Here is a 22,319-nt window from a genome sequence, read left to right as displayed (position 1 = left end):
CGAATCAAATAATGAATTATGGACGCAAAAAAAATGTGTGACCTAAAGTTCCGACACGTCAGATTTCACGCTCACTTCCTTTTATTACTTCTTTCATTTCCGCGGTTCTCTATTTAAACACACGTGTGTAAAAGAGAAGATTAGAACGACTGGCGCTCGTCAGTTCAGCGTTTCTCATTGGACGCCGACGCGGCTGCGCAGCTGGCACGCGCGCCTGTCTGGACAGATTGACAGCCCTCGCGCGCAGGAAACCCCGCCTCCAGGAAGAAGCAAAAAAAAAAAAAACCGATCAACGACAGCGGTCGGCGTGTGGAGCGCCTTTGCCGAAACCAAACCTATCGAGCGGGATCGTCCGGTCCTTGGTTTGGTTTGGCAGGTATTTGGCGATTATGTCGTGTTTCCGCTGTGACGTTGCGGAAGTTGCGGGACCGCGTTGCGGAGGGTGACGCGGGGATCCGCGATCGTCGTTGCCGACCTCTGCTGCCCGGCGCTCGTCGCGCTAACCGCTGTGCGGACGTTGTCAGGTGAGCTCAGAGCTTCTCCTTTAACTCCCAATTTAAAAAAACAAAAACAAAAAAAAAAAATCAGCGGCAGCGAAACACTGCAGTGGGGGAGGGGACTGGGGCAGTGGCTAGTAGTTTTGGCATGGTGGTCGCGCCCCCCTAACGAACCCCTGGGGGGCGCCATTGTATCATAAAAACGTGGCTATAAGGCTCCAGAACAGCTTTTTTCCACCAAGCGACCAGGCTTTTGAATAAAGAACATTAAAGACACTGAGCCTGGTGCCGGACTGACTGGTACTGACCTATGGTCTCCAGCGGATCGCCAGTTTTACACACGCACACGTAGCTTGGCATACACAAACGCACACAAATTTGCAAACAACTACATACATACACTCACTGGCCACTTTATTAGGTACACCTTGCTAGTACCGGGTTGGACCCCCTTTTGCCTTCAGAACTGCCTTAATCCTTCATGGCATAGATTCAACAAGGTACTGGAAACATTCCTCAGAGAGTTTGGTCCATATTGACATGATAGCATCACGCAGTTGCTGCAGATTTGTCGGCTGCACATCCATGATGCGAATCTCCCGGTCCACCACATCCCAAAGGTGCTCTATTGGATTGAGATCTGGTGACTGTGGAGGCCATTTGAGTACAGCGAACTCATTGTCATGTTCAAGAAACCAGTCTGAGATGATTCGAGCTTTATGACATGGCGCGTTATCCTGCTGGAAGTAGCCATCAGAAGATGGGAACACTGTGGTCATAAAGGGATGGACATGGTCAGCAACAATACTCAGGTAGGCTGTGGCGTTGACACGATGCTCAATTGGTACTAAGGGGCCCAAAGTGTGCCAAGAAAATATCCCCCACACCATTACACCACCACCACCAGCCTGAACCATTGATACAAGGCAGGATGGATCCATGCTTTCATGTTGTTGACGCCAAATTCTGACCCTACCATCCGAATGTCGCAGCAGAAATCGAGACTCATCAGACCAGGCAACGTTTTCCAATCTTCTATTGTCCAATTTTGGTGAGCCTGTGCGAACTGTAGCCTCAGTTTCCTGTTCTTAGCTGACAGGAGTGGCACCCGGTGTGGTCTTCTGCTGCTGTAGCCCATCTGCCTCAAGGTTCGACGTGTTGTGCGTTCAGAGATGCTCTTCTGCATACCTCGGTTGTAATGAGTGGTTATTTGAGTTACAGTTGCCTTTCTGTCAGCTCGAACCAGTCTGGCCAACCTCCTCTGACCTCTGGCATCAACAAGGCATCTTCGCCCACAGAACTGCCGCTCACTGGATATTTTCTCTTTTTCGGACCATTCTCTGTAAACCCTAGAGATGGTTGTGCGTGAAAATCCCAGTAGATCAGCAGTTTCTGAAATACTCAGACCAGCCCGTCTGGCACCAACAACCATGCCACGTTCAAAGTCACTTAAATCACCTTTCTTCCCCATTCTGATGCTCGGTTTGAACTGCAGCAGGTCGTCTTGACCACGTCTACATGCCTAAATGCATTGAGTTGCTGCCATGTGATTGGCTGATTAGAATTTTGCGTTAACGAGCAGTTGGACAGGTGTGCCTAATAAAGTGGCCGGTGAGTGTATATGCACATTTATTAAGGCTGGGCCTACACCCACACAGCACCTTACATACACCGCACACTATTTATTATTATTACTGCTTTTTTTTTGTTTTGTTTTGTTGGTATTTTATTACGATTGTTGCTGCAGTGTTGGGGTGCCGAAACACGAGAATTGTACTCTCCTGTACTTGTATAATAAGACGTAAGAAATACAGAATCTTGAATCTGAGATATGATCGGGGGATTTCCCCCACCCATAAAACAGCTGTGTTTACCATCATGCGGCGTTTGATTTGAGTATGCGGGTGGATGTCTCAGCCTCGTGCTTGAGAAATATACTCCTTGATGGTATTGCCATTACTTTCACCAGCATACATGATCTGATAACTCTCCTTGTGATACAACCAAGGACGTTTCTCACAAAAAACCCCCCCCAACAAACACCTCCAGCAGGCTCAAATGTCAATTCTGCAATGAACACCACCGCACTGTATAACTTGATTTGTGTTGTTCACCTATTTCCTGATATTATATTTCTCGCCAGTGACAATAATGTCCTCTATGTGCATGTAGTACATGTGGAAGCAGATTGCAGTGCAGAGAATTATCTCCAGCCAAACCAGTCATACCACATACACAAGAGCCCAGCCTGACAGAGTCAATGATATCAAATATGTGACGTTTGTGGGCAGTGCCCATGTGAGGGTTTTGGTACCTCATTCCATATTCATCATTGTCTCTGATGTTTTAGGTACAAGTGCGTGACATGGTCGCCGGTTTGTTTCCTGACTGCTCACACGGGAACTTCTCCTCGTCGTCTTCACGAGCAACCATCTTCCAGCCCTGAGAGGTCATGAAGTGCTTTTCCATCGCCGCCCTCATTCTCAGCTTCTTCTGTGTCCCTGCACAAAGTAAGAATAGGCCTTTAAAGTAACGCTTGCCTGTTTTGGCTTAAACATACATAACTCCAGCAACATATTCTGTCCTGAGTTTCTTGAGGTTAGATTAATAGTAACTCAACTATCGAACCACCCCACCCCACCCCGTAAATCCAATCTAGTAAATTTGTAATAAAGCTGAAATGAACAGAAGTTTGTCTTGTTGTGAGACCCTTTTGGTGATAATTGGGGCTTTAATAAATAATTCTAAAAAGAATTACTTCGTAATTTTTCTCTATTTCTGTTGTTTTTGGGTTTGTTTGTTTTTTTAGCTTTCCATGAACTTCAGTATCTCATCAGCTGTTATTCGAATGGAAGTGAAATACATGCGACGCTTGACGATGAGCAGATTTTCTATGTGGATTTCCAGACAAGAAAGCTTGTTGGCACCCTGCCCCCACTATTTGACCAATCTTCAATTGCTTTTGATCCAACAAGAGAATTTCACAATGCTTTGAGAAATAAGAAGTATTGTGAAGAACTACTCATATATATGATAGCAGAAGAGAAAAATCCACCTGGGCAAAAAGGTAAGAGAAAGTCTTTGCAGTTATCCCACTTATGGGTTTTCCTCAGTGACAACCGAAAGGTCTCCTAACTTTCATTGTCTGTCTCTCGGCACCATCGCTTCACATCCTACCCCGACCCACGAACACGGACACCACAACCATCAAGATGCCCCCGAGAGCACCATCTACTCGCTGGATGAAATAGAGCTCGGGAGAGAGAACAGCCTCATCTGCTTTGTGAATAGTTTCTACCCCCCTTCCATCCAAGTTCACTGGGTCAAGAATGGCTACCCGGTGGCAGAAGGGGCGTCTCTGAGTCGCTACTATCTCAATGATGATGGGACCTTCCACCAGTTCTCCACCCTGACTTTTACCCCGAGTAAGGGAGATGTCTACAGCTGCACCGTGGAGCACACAGCCCTGGAGCAACCTATAACGGCAACCTGGGGTGATCAGCCTACTTTCCTGAAGCTGTTACGAGTCCCAGTTTCACCTTTGTTGTCGTTTGTGTAGTTTCGGTCAGTGATGACTCAGACGTTTTCTTCTCCTTATCCTCCACAGAGCTGAAGCCCAGGCCTCCCATCTTTGGACCTGATATATTCTGTGGAGCTGGCGCCACTCTGGGGGTGCTGGGTGTCGCAGTTGGGACAGTTCTCATCGTCAAGGCGTGCAATGAACCGTAACTCCTTCCTGCCGGGGACCCTTTTAGCATCTCAGACTGCAGCTGGATGAGAAACAGTGCTTTCTAACAGTGGCAAGCTTGAATGGTGTGAAACTATGTGAAGGCCCTACAAGGGAAGAACACACATAATGCCTTTTACAGATTTTCCTAGTTAATCCAATATAAACTGATCAGTTAAGAGGTTCTTCGCCTGCATTGTAACATTTTTCATTCATACAGGGAGCTGAAATTGAGTTTTATTCTGTGCTTGTGAATGGCCCAAAATCTGTGGGTTTGTTTCCTGTTTACTGTCATTATTTTTCTTGCCTGAAATGGTAGTCGGTACCAGCAAATAAATGCAGAAACTGACTGAATGTTTTCATTTTTCTACACGCTCAACTCAACATCACTCCATGAATCTCCCCCACATGCTGGTCACCGGACCCCCAGGCAGTCAGGCTTTAGGGACGGCCAACAATTGCAGGGAGACGTTATTACACCTTGAGAAAGATTACACTGTTAATAGAAAATAATGTGGTCTTCAACTGAATAATGAATTCCAGGCCAAGAATATAAAATGTTTTTTTTAAATCAAGTGAACAGCATCCCAGTCAGTCAGAAAACTAACACTGTTAGTGGTTTATTTACTCGCGGGTGGATGTGAATGACAAAAAAGACAAGGTGTAAGAATCTGAAATGTCAAGATCTCGAGATTTCTAGCAGTTTTGTAAATGATCAGCTGTATCTAATAATGGCGTTATCGACCCTTGCGAGTCCACGTTAGGGCTGGAAATATTTGCCAATTTATCTTTCTTTCAAATAATCTAAACTATTGACCCAGACTTGTAGCTGATGTCGTGCCGAGAGAACGATACCATACATTGTGGGGTAAAAGCAATTTGGTGCGGTTAAGCTGAGAGGAAATTAAACGTGGCCGTAGACACCAGCAGAGGGTTTTAAAAAAAGCGTACCACTGAAATAGGTGGTACAAACGAAATAAGATGTGAAAAAATGCCGCCATTGGCAGCACTGAAAGAGACCAAACTGAATACGGAAGTTGTCTAAAATGACAGAGAGGCAAACGCTGTTGCATGCCAACTTTGCAAGTTGCCTGTCTGACTTCCTCAGAGGGCTTCAGAAGAAAGTCTCTAACTTGTGGTGTAGATTCATTCACTAATCAGCTGATTACTACAAGGAAAACAGACTTCCAACTACTTGTGGTTGTACTTCGAGTGGGCCTGAATCCAAATATTTCATGCATCTTTTAATGTTTATGAATATATAATACCATTATAATATCACTGAAGAAATAATAATTTGCTGACATACTACCAGGAGTTTGGTGAGTTTTACTGAGAGCTTTACAGCTTACGTGCATGGTAACGCTGCGTCTATACTTTCCAAAATCAGCTACTTTAATAGAGACCATAGATTCTACTATTTTGTAGCCAAATGTCCTCAATCTTGGCCAAAGTGTTTTTGTGAATATAAGTGCGAAGAAAAAAAGCCGCAAGGTTGGGAAATAGTTTCTGTGCCGTAATAAAGAGAATATGTGCGCACTGAAATATGAGTGACGGCTGATTTGATTGGAACGACGGGTAGCGTAGCTTGAAAATAGTTTCTGTGCCGTAATAAAGAGAATATGTGCGCACTGAAATATGCGTGACGGCTGATTTGACTGGAACGGCGGGTAGCGTAGCTTGACCGCAGTGGTTCACTGATCGTGCTGCTGTTGGTATGTCGGCTCTGAGGCTCTCGTCCGTCTTGCTGTTGCTGTTGCCGTCACTATCTGGAGAGGGTGAGTAAAAAGTAGAAAGATGAACTGATTCAACCTTCTTAGATTTCCTTACCTGGATTATTGACCAGACATCAAGACATCAAAGAGTACATTTGAGTGGCTGTTGTTGTCTATTCCAATGAACTGACTAACAACACAAATATGCACTTGCTACAAGGTGCTTAGACTTCGGGTGGCACGTTTCTCTGTTGCGCAACACACCACAACCAGCCACCTGTTCCACTTGTTCACTCTTTCTTACAGATGGTCTCTTTGCCTACGGTGTTATACGCTGTCAGTTTAATTCCAGAGATGCCCGTGACGTCGTGTACCTTGAGCAGCTCTACTTCAACAGGATTTTTCAAGGACAATACAACAGCACGCTGGGGAATTTCACTGGCAACACGGAGAAAGCGAAACAACTGGCAGAGACCTTCAACAAAAGCCCAACGCTGATGGCACAAGAGAAGCGGAACATCCACAGGAATTGCATTGACTACATCCCAGCCCTCTACCATAACATACTGGACAACATAGGTGATTTTTTTCGGTGATTATACCAAATATCGAAACAACCTTTAAATTTTTTTTTAAAGTAGCTTTTTATACACGTAATCAGGGGCGCCGGAATGAGGGGGGGTGGCCTTTCCAAATCTTTTAAAGTCAGGCATCCCTGTATCCCCGCTAATGCCCCTATATTGCAATACTTACGGTAAAAAGACGTTTCAATCATTCTAAGAAACTGGGTAAAATCAGAGCCCTAGAAAGAAAGGGTTACGTCAACTCCGTAGACGTCAATGGGCCAATTGTTTAACAGCAATGGCGGATCATGGGAGCCCCGGATAGTTCCAAACAGTGCGCATAGAATATGTGTCACGTTGGAATATATCTATATCTATACATAAATGTAAAAATCTGAAAATATTGGTTAGTAGTGTAACCTATTTTTCTGGACTTGCCTGTTAGTGATTTTAAGTTCCTGGTATAAGCTGTTGCCACAGCGTATGCCTTGAGCTCTTATTTTGAAGGCTGAAGAGAGGGCGCATGTGCTGTACGCAGTGTTGTTGCTGTGGAGTTCTGTTGGGGGAAGAATCCAGATAAAGTGGTCCTCGTGCGAAAGTGGAACCTCCGTATTTGTTATTTTATAGTTTCACACAGTATAGGCGACATCTACAAACCCTCGGTTACATTGGTGGCAGCGGTGGGATCCGGAAGTGTGCAGATCTTCAGAAGTCTCTTCGTAGCGCGGGAATAACAAAGCGCGAGGGCGCGCTTCCGGGAGAGGGTGACGACTGTAAACTACTAATAAGACACGTTAGGCCCCTAGCTAACGGGTCTGACCCTTTAGCCCCTAGCTAACGGGTCTGACCCTTTAGCCGAGCGGTTAGTGATGTCGCCTTGTGGTGCAGTACACCTCGTATCGAATCCTGCACCGGGCAAGAAACTAACCGGTTACAGTAGTTACCGGAAATCGCGGCTAAGCAGTTCATTTAAATGACCCGCCAAGCTTCGTTTGGAACTATTCGGCGGCTACATGAACCACGTGACCCTCTCGCGTTCTGACCCCTCACTGACGCAACTCTCTCTCTCTCTCTCTCTCTCTCTCTCTCTCTCGGGGGCTCTGGGTAAAATAAAGCAGGCAGACATAAACCAGGGAGAAGATTCATGTTTTAATCCAATCAAAGGGTACATTGCAACACAAATCAAATGCATTGTAGCCTACATAGCAACCAATAAAATGATGTGTGTTTGCGTTGTTTGAGCCGTTAACTTATCTAACGTCAGAAAAAACAAACAAGTATAATGAATTTTGTGCAAGATCCACATGTGTTCGCGTAAAGGGGAATGGATTTAGGGGCAGACAGGGAAATAGGTACAACGAGAAAAGGGAAATATGTACAACGAGACAAAGGGAAATAGGAACAACGAGAAAAAGAACGGCTCCCACCAAGCAAGATTCGGTTCCCTCCGTTCGTACCAAAGAGCCGTTCAAAAGAACCGGATCGTTCGCGAACATCACATCAGCATTATGGATGATATTTTCACAACAGCAGTTGTAATAATAATTTACCAGTGGCTAAATCATTTTGGTGAGGAATGCGACGATGAGGCAGTGAGCTTTGTGACTATGCATTTTTCAGCTAATCCAAGAGGGTTTTTAAATAGTTTATTTAGCTTGAAAAGTAGAAGAATGTTTTCAACCCATAAAAACCCCCCACTTAATCCTTCAGTGCATCAGAATAAATCAAATTCAGAATCACCAAATTTGGAGACACGGTTTTCACTAGACAGGAAGAGTATGAAAAATTGTAATATGAAAAGCAACTGGTAACTAAAACTGTCAGAAAAATATAGTGGAGTAGAAGCATAAAGTTGCAAAAAAATGGAAACACTCAAGTAAAGTACAAGTACCTCAAATTTGTACTTAAGTACAGTACTTGAGAGTAAATGTACTTAGTTACATTCCATCACTGGTTTTGCGTTACAAGGACACGAAACGCTGTATTGGCATCTTAATTCAAACGCATGATGTTAATCAGCATTTTTTTCTGTCAAATTAGAGCTTTTATGACATACGGAGAAGGTTTGTGATTTTGGGTCTTTTCCCCCCAGCTGAGCCCGACGTCAAGCTGAGGTCAGCCGAGCCATTCAGCAGCCAATATCCTGCTATGTTGGTCTGCAGTGCATACAATTTCTATCCCAAACAAATCATTGTGACATGGCTGAAGAATGGAAAGGAGGTGACATCCGGTGTCACCACTACCCAGGAACTGCCCAATGGAAACTGGTTTTACCAGATTCACTCTCATCTGGAGTATACGCCCTCACATGGAGAGAAAATCACCTGCATGGTGGAGCATGCCAGCCTCAGCAGACCCAAGCTTTACGATTGGGGTAAGAGCATGTGCATGTGTTAAGGTTCCCCCTCAGACTCCATGCAACGGTTATTAGTTGTTAATCTGTCAAGAAAGGTCTAAAAACTTTTCTTTTCAAGGCCTAATTCAACCCTTAAATGGTCTCTGGTGGTATTTTGCAGTTAACATGAATTGGTGCCAACTGTTACTAATGCGCCCTTCCTTACTTAAAGGGTGTTGTTGCTGGTGTCATAATAGCATCATTATTACTGGTGTCTACTAGCGTGCCCTCTTCTACTTCTTGCACTTGACATTTTATACCTGTTTTACTGATGTGTGTCAGTGTAAATCAATGTAAATTAGGCGGCACGGTGGCCCAGTGATTAGCGCTGTTGCCTCACAGCAAGAAGGTCCTGGGTTCGATCCCCAGGCCGTCCCAGGTCCTTTCTGTGTGGAGTTTGCATGTTCTCCCCGTGTCCGCGTGGGTTTCCTCTGGGTGCTCCGGTTTCCTCCCACCATCAAAAAGACATGAATCTACTACTACTTTCAGCTGCTCCCGTTAGGGGTCGCCACAGCGGATCATCTGTTTCCATCTCTTCCTGTCCTCTGCATCTTCCTCTGTCACACCAGCCACCTGCATGTCCTCCCTCACCACATCCATAAACCTCCTCTTTGGCCTTCCTCTTCTCCTCTTCCCTGGCAGCTCCATATTCAGCATCCTTCTCCCAATATACCCAGCATCTCTCCTCCACACATGTCCAAGCCATCTCAATCTTGCCTCTCTTGCTTTGTCTCCAAACCGTCCAACCTGAGCGGTCCCTCTAATATAATCGTTCCTAATCCTGTCCTTCTTCGTTACTCCCAGTGAAAATCTTAGCATCTTCAACTCTGCCACCTCCAGCTCCGCCTCCTGTCTTTTCGTCAGTGCCACTGTCTCCAAACCATATAACATAGCTGGTCTCACAACCATCTTGTAAACTTTCCCTTTAACTCTTGCTGGTACCCTTCTGTCGCAAATCACTCCTGACACACTTCTCCACCCACTCCAACCTGCCTGCATTTTCTTTTTCACCTCTCTACTGCACTCCCCGTTACTTTGGACAGTTGACCCCAAGTATTTAAACTCAAATGCCTTTGTCACCTCCACTCCTTGCATCCTGACCATTCCACTGTCCTCTCTCTCATTCACGCATAGGTATTCCGTCTTGCTCCTACTGGCTTTCATTCCTCTTCTCTCCAGTGCATACCTCCACCTCTCCAGGCTCTCCTCAACCTGCACTCTACTCTCGCTACAGATCACAATGTCATCCGCGAACATCATCGTCCATGGAGACTCCTGCCTGATCTTGTCCGTCAACCTGTCCATCACCATTGCAAACAAGAAAGGGCTCAGAGCCGATCCTTGATGTAATCCCACCTCCACCTTGAACCCATCTGTCATTCCAACCGCACACCTCACCATTGTCACACTTCCCTCATACGTATCCTGCACCACTCCTACATACTTCTCTGCAACTCCTGCCTTCCTCATACAATACCACACCTCGTCTCTCGGCACTCTGTCATAAGCTTTCTCTAAATCTACAAAGACACAATGCAACTCTTTCTGGCCTTCTCTATACTTCTCAATCAACATTCTCAAAGCAAACATCGCATCTGTGGTGCTCTTTCGTGGCATGAACCCAAACTGCTGCTCGCTGATCATCACCTCTCCTCTTAACCTAGCTTCTATTACTCTTTCCCATATCTTCATGCTGTGGCTGATCAACTTTATACCTCTGTAGTTGTTACAGTTCTGCACATCGCCCTTGTTCTTGAAAATCAGTACCAGTATGCTTCTTCTCCACTCCTCAGGCATCCTCTCACTTTCCAGGATTGTGTTAAACAATCTAGTTAAAAACTCCACTGCCATCTCTCCTAAACATCTCCATGCTGAACTTCCTGATTCACTATCCCTACATCATCCAACCTTCTCTCTCTCTCATTTTCTTCATTCATCAGCCCCTCAAAGTATTCCTTCCACCTTCTCAGCACACTCTCCTCACTTGTCAGCACATTTCCATCTCTATCCTTGATTGCCTTAACTTGCTGCACATCCTTTGCAGCTTGGTCCCTCTGTCTAGCCAATCGGTACAAGTCCTTTTCTCCTTCCTTAGTGTCTAATCTGTCATACAACTCACCATACGCATTTTCCTTTGCCTTTACCACCTCTCTCTTTGCTTTACGCTGCATCTCCTTGTACTCCTGTCTGCTTTCTTCATCGCTCTTACTATCCCACTTCTTCTTTGCCAACCTTTTCCTCTGTATAATTTGCTGTACTTCCTCATTCCACCACCAAGTCTCCTTGTCTTCCTTCCTCTGTCCTGATGACACACCAAGTACCTTCCTAGCTGTCTCCCTCACTATTTCTGCAGTGGTTGTCCAGCCATCTGGCAACTCTTCACTACCACCCAGTGCCTGTCTTAACTCCTGCCTGAACTCCACACAACAGTCTTCCTCTTCAACTTCCACCATTTGATCTTCGGCTGTGTCTTCACTCGCTTCCTCTTCTTGGTCTCCAAAGTCATCCTACAGACCACCATCCGATGCTGCCTAGCTACGTTCTCCCCTGTCACCACCTTGCAGTCTGCAATCCCTTTTAGATGGCGCCTTCTACATAAGATATAGTCCACCTGTGTGCACTTTACTCCACTCTTGTACGTCACCCTGTGTTCCTCCCTCTTCTTGAAATATGTATTCACCACAGCCATTTCCATCCTTTTCGCAAAATCGACCACCATCTGTCCTTCCACATTTCTCTTCTTGACTCCATACCTTCCCATCACCTCCTCATCACCTCTGTTCCCTTCACCAACATGTCCATTGAAGTCCGCTCCAATCACCACTCTCTCCTCCTTGGGTACCCTCTCCACCATAAGGATGCACTGGCTTGTGCAAGACATGAATATTAGGGTTAATACTCCTGTCTGTGCCCCTGAGCAAGGCAATGGAAAGAAGAACTGGAGTTGGTCCCCGAGCGCTGCAGCGGCCCACTGTGCCTATACAATAGGATGGGTTACATGCAGAGAACAAATTTCACTGTAATCTACAATGACAAAATAAAGTGGCTTTTTTAACTCTTCAGTTATCCACATGAATATCGGGAGTAAAAGTCTTTGAAAGACAGGACTCATGCCTGCCTTTGGGATGGTTCAACGGCTGATCAGTTTTCTTCAATTTTGATGACTTTTGGTATTATGAAATGTCTTTGGTTATTTGCTCTCAGATCCTATGCCCGAGTCGGAGAGGAACAAGATAGCGATTGGGACAGCAGCACTGGTACCCGGGCTGATCTCTGTAACTGTTGGGCTGATTTGCTACACCAGAAGGTCGAGAGGTGAGAAACGAGCACACCTGAGATGTTTGGTTCGTTTTAATCGAACCCTGGAGCGTTCACCCCATCGGTGCGGTTCGTTTGGGCAGGTGTGAACACAGCAGTCGCACTCGGGTGCAAACCAAAACAACCTGACCGAGCCCTTGTTGAAGAGTCGGTGTCAGTCCGGTGACTGTGGTATGAACGTGATCCGAACTACAGGAAGCATTGTGCTTTTCCTTCTTCTTCTTGATTAAACCAGCTCCTGTCGCCAGCTGCGCAGTGCATTATGCAGCACATTGTTCTATAAACATTGCCTTTAAATGTGCCATTCTGGTCGCATATTTTGGCTTGGTATATGACCCAAACGATGACCGCAATCGGCTCTGTGCACAACTGTAGTCCACTGACTTCCGGTTTCTACTGCAGTGGTCATACCAGTTTCCTGTTTATTGAAGTGTGCTGTTGACAGTGGCATACTTTTCGCGATGCCTGCAAGATTTACCATGGATAAATGTCAACGACGTGCACGTAATTGTCGACAAACTTTCACCTGCACCTACCAGCAAACGGGTGAAATTTTTCAAGTTGTACACATCAAGTTACGTCACAGGAAACTGGTATGACCGCTCCAGTAGAAACCGGAAGTCAGTGGACTACAGTTATGCAGAGTCAATTATGAAGAAATGCCAGTTTTATAGCTATCCCGGAAGAAAAACAAACTCTCCCCTTTTCCGCCCGCCAACCCAACAAGATTTCTGACCAGTGAACGGAATGACAGCTCCCACGTGGCTCTTGTTGGTACATGTCGGTTCGCTTGAAATGTTGCCCCGTGAAACCAAACCGAGCCAAAGGGAAAATACAACGCTGATTCGGGCAAAAGCAAACGGACTGTGTGAAAACGCCCTTATAAATGTTAATCAACTTATAACAGAAATTTTAAAAAATAGACCAATGAAATAACATTTCTCCCAACACCATCAATGACAGTTGAGGCATAGGTCATGTAAACACACATAAAATAGGTAGAAGAGTGGTCTATTTGTGGAGCCACACCATTACGATACCTCTATTCCAAGGCTTATCTCTGAAACATGTCTGTTCTGTGTTTACAGCTGGACGGGAGCCAGTACCAACAAGTTAAGGTCCTTCCAGTGGTGGCTGGCCAGTAGAGGGCGCTGGGGGCGCCGCCCCCTTCAAACGTCAAGAGATGAAAATCTACTTAAACATGTTAAATATGGTTTAGTTGTATAATGCAAATAATGATGAAATAAAAGTGTTTTTCGGTCTGTGAGCGCCTGTCAGCAGCCATTAAATATGGGTTCAAATGGTATTTGGTTGATTTCTGTCTGAAAGACACTGAACCTGGTGCTGGACTGGCTGATACTGACCTATGGTCTTCAGCGGATCGTCAGTTTACACGCACACACACACACACACACACACACACACACACACACACACACACACACACACACACACACACACACGTAGCTTGGCATACACAAACACACACAAATATGCAAACAACTACATACACATATGCACATTTATTAAGGCTGGGCCTACACACATATAGCACTGTAGATGTTGACAGTTGACTAGGACCAGTTCTAGGTTCGTAGGAGCAGTTTATAACTAGCATCAAATGATCGCAGACCAAAGACCAGGGAATAAAGTTTGAACTGCCGGCTTGTTTTTATATAAAGAATTGTAAACATAGACAGAGAAACATACACAATTGCACAGTAACACAATGAGAATGGATAAATCCCATGAAACCTCTTGTTTTATGATTTAACCCTTATTAAACCACTATTTTGAGTTTCTGATATTTTAGATAGATATTTTAGTTCTAATTTAGGATCCCTTTAATTTTATTTCAAGTTATTTCTTGTTTGAGCTGACAAATTATGTTAATTTGTTTTATGATCTATTTTGTTCTATTAGCCCTTTAAGTTTCAGTTCTAATTTCCATTAACCTAAGTTACTTAACCAGTAAATCAGAATGCCAAAAGTAACACACAATTGCATTACCCCATGAACAGTATGAATGAGTAATAAACTCAGCCGATACAGCAATTAACAATCAACAATCATAATCAATAATCAATGTAGGCTATAATCCGTCCTTTTTGGAAAGTCCGTTGTTGCTCCACTGAGTTCAACAGCGTTTTGCAGTAACAAACTGGAAATTTCAGTCCTACCACAATCCAGGTGCTCGAATCTGTAGGCTGCTGCCCTGAGAATGAGCTGTCTGAAGCCGCAGACAGACCACGTGGATCCAGCAGGGCTCCTATGGGTGGCTCGCCATCTTGGTTCCAGCTTGGGGTAAGAAACACCAAGCGCGCGCGATCTTCCCAATCCAAAAACAAAACCTGGCCTCCATTATAACAGGCACATCACACATGCAAAGACATTAGTTTACATATCTCAATAAAATAATCAAAAGAAAACAACAGAAGTACCGATTGACATAGTCAATCTACCAACCGCTAAAACGTGACGCAGTTTAATCTCCTATGCTAGTGCACGATGCTACTACAGCCTGGCTGCATGTAGCTAGCTGTGACGCAGGTCAATTTTCTGTGCGAATACACCATGCTGCTGCAGCCTAACTGGAAATAGCTAGCTTATCAATTCGGTTTGCACAAAATAAAAACACATTCTGAATTCGGTTTACAAAAGAAAAACGTAGCTCCTCAATAATCTTTACACAAACTGAGCTACTTATAGCTTTAACTAGCCTATGCACACAGACGTTGAAAACGGAAGAGTTTGGCTAGTTAGCAATTGACTCACCAAGTCCTGGATGATACTCGGACACAATACAAAACCCAGGGTCCGGAGGATGATTAAACCAAACAAAATAATCAATTTGGATAAAGAAAGAAACAATTGTAGCTCACTTCTGTTTCAAAGTAGAATCTTTTATCTTCAGCTCCCGTTCTAGTGGCTTCTCTCGAGCGTTTGCCTGGCGTTCTGAAACCTAGCTAGTTCTGGGACTTTCTCCCTCTCGAGCAAGGCAGCTGATTTGCTAATCAGCACTGCACGCGCCGCGTTTTGAGAAATAGCAATCTGAACCAACAATATGAATATAAATTTATTGATACCACGAATTACTCATCTACTGTTTACTATTTATTTGCAAAATGAATAATTATGATTATTCATGTAACCTATTTTTCTGGACTTGCCTGTTAGTGATTTTAAGTTCCTGTTATAAGCTGTTGCCACCATAGACATATAAAGAGTAGACGCCGCATCGACCGCTGCTGCCTATTGGCGCAATCTTGCAGACCCAATTTAACATCTGTGCCAATTCATCAAGGCAATATTTTGAGTTTCATAGACTAATAAATATTCTTAGCGTCAATTTATCAAAGTTGTGTAACGTAATTTTTAAAAAAGCCTCGTATTTTTTCAACATTTTCACAAAAACGTCATTGATAGAGGTTGGTTATTATATTTGAATCAGCCATTCGCGCTTTTGTTCATTTCTTTTAATTCACCAATTGCTTTTGCGCTAACCTTCACGCGCACACCGCCATCACGTGGTGGAACTAATTGGTCTTTGTCGTCATTTGGAGAATTGCAGTTTGTGTGAAGGCGTAAGCAAGGTAAGTCCTCAAATAATTAAAAACAATTGGCTATGTAGGCTGAAAAGAATGACCTTAACTGTACTATTCTGTAAGTATAATACAATAAAATACATTAACTTGCAGCTTGCTAGGGAAATCATTTACGTTACTTTCGTCCCTCCCCTCGCTGGTACGTTCGACCCTCTCAGGTCACCTCTCCATTTAGCCTGGCTAGCATATGAACTGTGCTAGCCAGGCTAGCATACGAACCGTGGTAGCCTGGCTAGCATACGAACTGTGCTAGCCAGGCTAGCATACGAACTGTGGTAGCCAGGCTAGCATACGAACTGTGCTAGCCTGGCTAGCATACGAACTGTGGTAGCCAGGCTAGCATATGAACTGTGGTAGCCAGGCTAGCATATGAACTGTGCTAGCCTGTCGATTTAAACCTTACCTTAAACCTTACCTGCTTTATTTTTGCCGTGTGCCGGACAACCTACAATTCCGTTCGACATGTGGGCTAGGATGTTTGAGAGCTATCTGCTAGCCATTGATGCGGATGGTGATGACTGGCCAGACACGAGGTTACGTGCACTTCTTTTACATTGTCTGGGTACAGAGGGCCAGCGTGTGTTTTATACACTTGCAAATGCAGGTAGGACTTACAAAGAAGCAATGATGGCACTGCGTGCACACTTCAACCCAGCCATAAATGTTGTGGTGGAACGTCATAAGTTCAGACTGAGAATACAGAGACCGCAGGAGTCCATTATAGAGTACGTTGCCGCGCTGCGCGAGCTTGCCACAACATGTGGGTTTGACAACAGTAGAGACGAAATGATACGTGACCAGATCATCGAGTATATCCATTGTGCAAAGATACGCGAGAGACTGCTAGGACAAGCAGATGCAAATTTGACACTTGAAAAAACACTCCAGATTGCATGCCAGGCGGAAGCTGCCATCGGGTATGCGCGCACGCTAGGTTCAGAGTCCCAGGTTCCCGTGCAAGCTGTAACGGCGAAGCCTAAACGTCCATTCAAAAATAAAGGGAAATACAACCGCTCTGCAGAGCCTGCAAACGCCACTCCAAGACATGACAGATGCTGTTTTAGGTGTGGGTCGTCTACTCATCTTGCAAATGCTCCAGACTGCCCTGTCCTGAAAGTGACTTGTCGGAAATGCAATACAGTAGGTCATTTTGCCAAAGTTTGTAAATCTTCTGAAAGGTCAGGTGAAAAGTCTACCAAAAAAGTAGGTGAAGTTGTTGCGCAAGTGCTGGGAATTAATGCAACCCAACCAGCTCAGAAAATATCATGTGAAGTGACTATTAATGCCAAGTCAACTTCTTGCCCAGTAGAGCTAGTGGTGGATACGGGCGCATCATTCCTGAACCCGTCTACAGAGAGCATTTCAGCGATGTGCCCCTGACAGAACCAGAGGTTAAGTTAGTGTCATATACAAAGTCAGACATCCCAGTAATAGGCTGTCTATCAGCTACAGTGCAGCACGAAGATACTACAGTTCCGGCTACACTATACATTGTGAAAAAGACAGGTACCGCTGTCTTGGGGATGGACTTATTCAGGGCACTGAGACTTTCTATAGTAAATAATACTGTGCTCTCAACTGCGGCTCCAGTGACAGAGGTTAAAACTGGACCAGTGAAACTGGGCTTAGCCAAGGGTTTTGTCCACCGTGTTAGAGTGAAGGAGGGCAATGAAGCAGTACAGCCCGTCCAACAGAAGCTGAGGAGACTTCCCCTCTCCGTGAGACAAGCTGTCTCCACAGAACTTGAGACATATAAACACACACGCCGACTTCATTGCGTCACGTCCTGTTTTGTTTCCTTGGAAAAAAGCTCTGTGCTAATTTCGCGGCCTGTTACTTTGGGTCCGGTTCTCCCCTATCTTACTGTTGTTAGGCTGGATTACATGTGAATAATACAGTCTGTGCCACCTGTGTAAAACTCGCTGGTCAATATAATACCAGTAACGTTAATATTGTTTTATTTGTACAATAGCATTCTTTTGTCAGTTGTAAAGTCAGTGTTATGGAATATGACTAATAACGTCTCAGTTCATAGCCGGGCATGCTCCTGCACTGAGCATAGCCTAGCTAGCTGGCTACGATTTCGCAGTTGGACATAAATACAGTACAGTAATATTATATTCACAAAATACAACCAATAGTGATGTTCAATCTTACTTGTGAAAAGTAATCCCCCGAGCCCTGTTTTCGACGGTCCGTCGATTGGAGCAGGAATATGCTGAACAGTGTTCTGGCATCTTTCTCAGTCATGTATTCTGCTGCTAGGCAACTCGTAGGATGACCGGTCCAAGATGGCGGCCGTATTTTTTGCGCCCCAACAGCCAATGCGGCGTCTACTCTTTATATGTCTATGGTTGCCACAGTATATGCCTTGAGCTCTTATTTTGAAGGCTGAAGAGAGAGCGGAAGTGCTGTACGCAGTGTTGTTGCTGTGGAGTTCTGTTGGGGGAAGAATCCAAATAAAGTGGTCCTCGTGTGAAAGTGGAGCCTCGGTATTTGTTATTTTAGTTTCACACAATATAGGCGACATCTACAAACCCTCGGTTACATTGGTGGCAGCGGTGGGATGCTTGTGCCAACGTCCCGCAAAAGAAAGACGTTTAAATTACCGAAAAGAAAGGTTCGGAGAGTCAGTTAGCGTCTCAGTTAGCCTCAGCTAGCAACGGCGGAGCTTCGGTCGTGTCGGAAACCCGGCGCGGTGTGTGCACGAAGACTTCACTCATCTTGCTGCTGTCTTCTGAGATAATTGAGGAGAAACATGTGGAAATACGAGGATCCGCTGGACTATAACTACAGAGAGCGACGTGGAGAAAAGCCGTTCGCCAGCAACGTCGGGATTGAACTCCCGCCGCCATTTTCCGGGGAGGAAAAACAAAGTTTCCCCTGCTGGGCCAGACAATACGAAGTGGCGGTGAAGGCGCTGGTTGGAGGCACTGGCGATGACTTTGACTATGAACTGGTGAGGATTTTACCAGCGCGCCTGACAAAGGCTGCTTTTCTGCTATGGGATAGCTTGCCAGCTGCCATTCAGGCGGATTACGCTAAGGTAAAGGAGAAATTGCAGGAGGCTTTCGGACAAAGACATTTTCTTGACTGTTTCAGAGCAAACCTCTCTGCCCGCCTCCGTGCTCCCAGAGAGAGTCTGGAAGTATAAGCAGCAGAAATAAGCAAGCTAGTTCAAGAGGCATTCCCAGGCTATGGTGATATAGCTCAGAAAGAGAAGAAATTTCGCAGATTTCTGGCTGGACTTGACCCAGGGCTGAGAGCTAAATGTCACGAGCTGAGAGCTACTGATTTGGATGAGGCCCTGACCATCGCCGGCCGGTGTGAGATGGCCCGAGAGGCCCTAAAGATGGACTATGTCAACACCCACTTACGCCAGCCTCCCACTGAAAGCAGTGCAGCGACTATGGCGCACTCCATATCTGATGGGGGTGGTTTGTACAGAGTTATGGATAGACTTACTGCGGATATGAGGGAAATGAGGATGGAAATGAAAGAAATGGCAGAGGAAAACAACCGACTGCGATCCAGCCGCTGGAGAGATGAACGGAAAGCCCCTCACCCAGTATGTGGAGGTCAGTGTCAGTGTACTTGTGGGGAGCAGGCCTGTCAGTCTCGCCCGTGGGGTGAACAGAGAGGGCGTTCACCTGACCGTGGCTGGCGCGAGCGGCGAGCAGAAGGAGGCCCCAGGGAGAAACAGGACTACTGCACCCCCTGCAACAACCGAGCCAACTCCCCAAGTTGGCGGGGTCCCAGACCTGCTAGGAGCCCCTCTAATAAGGAAATACAGACACGGCGAGGCGTGCATTTTCTCTCCTCCAAGAGGGAAGACTCAGCAAACCAGTCGGGAAAAGAGATGTAGCTGATGTTGCGGCCCAAACACCAGCTACAGAGCCTATGGGCCCTCTGGAGGGAGGAATGTTTATCCCCTCCACGAGTAATGTCATGACACCAGACAAGACAGAGCAGCGAACCTCATACGTGAGGGGAAGCATCGAAGGGACTGAAATTAACATATTGGTCGATTCAGGGGCAAACGAGTCGTTTATCAGTGACAATTTCCGCATGTCTGTTCCAGCCCTGCACAATCGACCCCTACAGCGGACTTTATTGCTGCGCGGGCAGTGAATGGACAGATGCTTGACACACTGGGTACCATAACAGTCACACTGCATCTGGGGAAGACCTCCCGGCAGCATGTTTTCCACGTCATTAGGGAGTCCACACAAACAGCGCTGCTGGGCCTGGACTTTCTTGTCACAAATCACGCCCTCCTGGATTATGCCCGTGGCAAACTGCACCTATGGGACACTGTACTTCCACTTCTGAGTGGCAAAGACCTGATTCCTGAGTGTTGTAATGTTTCCATCGCCACTGTCATGACACTGCCCCCCCTCAGCGAGACGCTGATGCCTGTGAGTGTGTCCCCACCTGGGCCCGTTGACCAGCTCCCTGACTTTGTGGGCTACTTATCACCCAACCTCAAAGGCAAAAGTGAGTGTGTCATAGCTCACACAGTGACATCTGTGAAAGACGGGGTTACCACAGCCCGTGTGTTGAACCCTACAAATCAGGACATTATACTGAGGGAAGGCATGCACCTGGGGGAGTTTATCTCTGTGGATGAGCCTGAAATCGTGTCACTCCCACAGGTTCTGACGGAGACTGTCTCTGCCATTTCATCCAGTGATGTGCCTTTTGTGTCACTGCAGGAGTCTCCCGCTAGTCAGCAACAGAAAGCACAACTGGCTGCACTGCTGGCAGAGCATCAGGAGATATTCAGCACATCAAAAGGAGGGACTGGGAAATGCAGTTATCCAACATCACATCAAGACCGGTGATCATCCTCCTCTACAGCGGCGCGCCGACCGGACTTCACCAGAAAAGAGAGAGGAAACAGACCCTGGGCCTCGCCTGTTGTCCTCGTAAAGAAGAAGAATGGTGAGTGGAGGTTCTGCATTGATTATCGTCGCCTGAACAGTATAACCGTGAAAGACTCTCATCCTCTCCCCAGGGTGGACGAGACCCTGGATGCACTGGCGGGCTCCCTGTGGTTCAGCACGTTGGACTTCTCTAATGGATACTGGCAGGTCGAGGTCGCTGAGGGAGACAGGGAGAAACTGCCTTCACAATGGGCCGGGGCCTCTATCAGTGGCGGTCGATGCTAATGGGCCATACTAACTCACCTGCAACATTCCAGCGCATGATGGAGCTGGTGCTCAGAGGACTCCCATGGCAGGTGTGTATGGTGTACCTCGATGACATTCTAATATACAGCCCCACCTTTGAGGACCATCTCTCCAGTCTGCGTGAAGTTTTCTCCAGGATTCAGGCAGCCGGCCTCAGGCTGAATTCTAAGAAGTGTCACCTGGCTCGAGATCATGTAGTGTTCCTGGGACATGTTGTTTCTCGCCACGGCTTACAGCCCGACCCTCAAAACAGATAAAGTCGGAACCTGGCCCACACCACAGAATCCAACCGAAGTGAGAGCATTTGTGGGCCTTTGCTCTTACTACAGACGCTTTGTTAAGGACTTTGCCCAGCGTGCAGCTCCTCTGCACCGCCTCACCTGCAAAGACACACCTTTCAGATGGACAACTGACTGTAACACAGCCTTTGAGTACCTGAAAGGGGTGCTTTCATCTGCTCCGGTTGTCACCATGCCTGACGTTAACATCCCCTTTAAAGTGTACACGGATGCCTCCATGGAAGCAGTTGGGGCTGTATTGGCTCAGGACAGGGACGGACTGGAGCGAGTGGTGGCATACGCTAGCCAATCGCTCACTTCCCCGGAACGGCGTTGGTCTACATTTAACAGAGAACTGTGGGCTGTAGTGTGGGCTATACGCCAATTCGGACATTACATTGGATCAGCTGCCTTTACCATCGTAACTGATCACAAGCCTCTGCTGGGCCTGCGCGGCATGTCTATTGACAAGGATCCCACGGGACGCAGAGCGAGATGGGTATTGGAACTAGACCCTTATAACTGGATTATACAGCACAAGGACGGGCAACGGCATACTAATGCTGATGCACTCTCACGGCGTCCTCAGGACCTCGAGCCCAGGGTGGTAAATGTCACCACGCGGCAGCCAAAACAAGTGAATGTCATAGGCTCGGAGGAAGGGCTAAGTGTTCCCCAAACAGACACTCAGCTTCTTGGAGCACCCACGGGGAACCCCCAGACCTCTGACTTCAAGGCAGGGGAACAGCGTGTGGAGAGGAGCAGTGAGGTGCAGGATTTGTCTTTCATGCATGCACTTTCACATGATGGAACGGAAATGAGGGAGCTACAACGGGCTGACCCAGATATTAGGCAGGTATTGAACTGGATGGAGAGGAGTGGTTCTCAGCCACCTAAGGGCCGGATGAGAGGTAGCTCCTGGTGGCTTAGAAAATTATGGACTGAATATCCCCGCCTCTCTGTTGTTAATGGACTACTCTGCAGGCCGGTGAACTCTCCCCTCACCGGAGATGCTCTGTGTCAGGTTGT

The 22,319-nt window shown here is 46.2% G+C and overlaps 2 protein-coding genes across 2 annotated transcripts; both read left to right on the top strand.

The window, feature by feature from the left end:
• Positions 1-282: 282 nt before the first annotated feature.
• Positions 283-4,556, top strand: LOC130118147 (H-2 class II histocompatibility antigen, A-U alpha chain-like). The gene is made up of 5 exons (XM_056286519.1): positions 283-524; positions 2,848-3,007; positions 3,307-3,564; positions 3,710-3,991; positions 4,105-4,556. Exons 2-5 carry the CDS (start codon positions 2,950-2,952, stop codon positions 4,224-4,226), a joined length of 720 nt encoding a protein of 239 aa, XP_056142494.1. The 5' UTR covers positions 283-524; positions 2,848-2,949; the 3' UTR covers positions 4,227-4,556.
• Positions 4,557-5,824: 1,268 nt separating this feature from the next.
• On the top strand, positions 5,825-13,513 carry LOC130118145 (rano class II histocompatibility antigen, A beta chain-like). The gene is made up of 5 exons (XM_056286515.1): positions 5,825-6,002; positions 6,246-6,518; positions 8,595-8,876; positions 12,102-12,212; positions 13,304-13,513. The coding sequence occupies exons 1-5, from the start codon at positions 5,942-5,944 to the stop codon at positions 13,330-13,332; spliced, it is 756 nt and encodes a 251-aa protein (XP_056142490.1). The 5' UTR covers positions 5,825-5,941; the 3' UTR covers positions 13,333-13,513.
• The last annotated feature ends 8,806 nt before the right edge of the window (positions 13,514-22,319 follow it).

The sequence above is a fragment of the Lampris incognitus genome, chromosome 9 (genome assembly GCF_029633865.1).
Source record: "Lampris incognitus isolate fLamInc1 chromosome 9, fLamInc1.hap2, whole genome shotgun sequence".
NCBI lineage: Eukaryota > Metazoa > Chordata > Actinopteri > Lampriformes > Lampridae > Lampris > Lampris incognitus.
The sequence above is the reverse complement of the archived record's forward strand: the minus strand, read 5'-3'. Positions and strand labels throughout refer to the sequence as shown.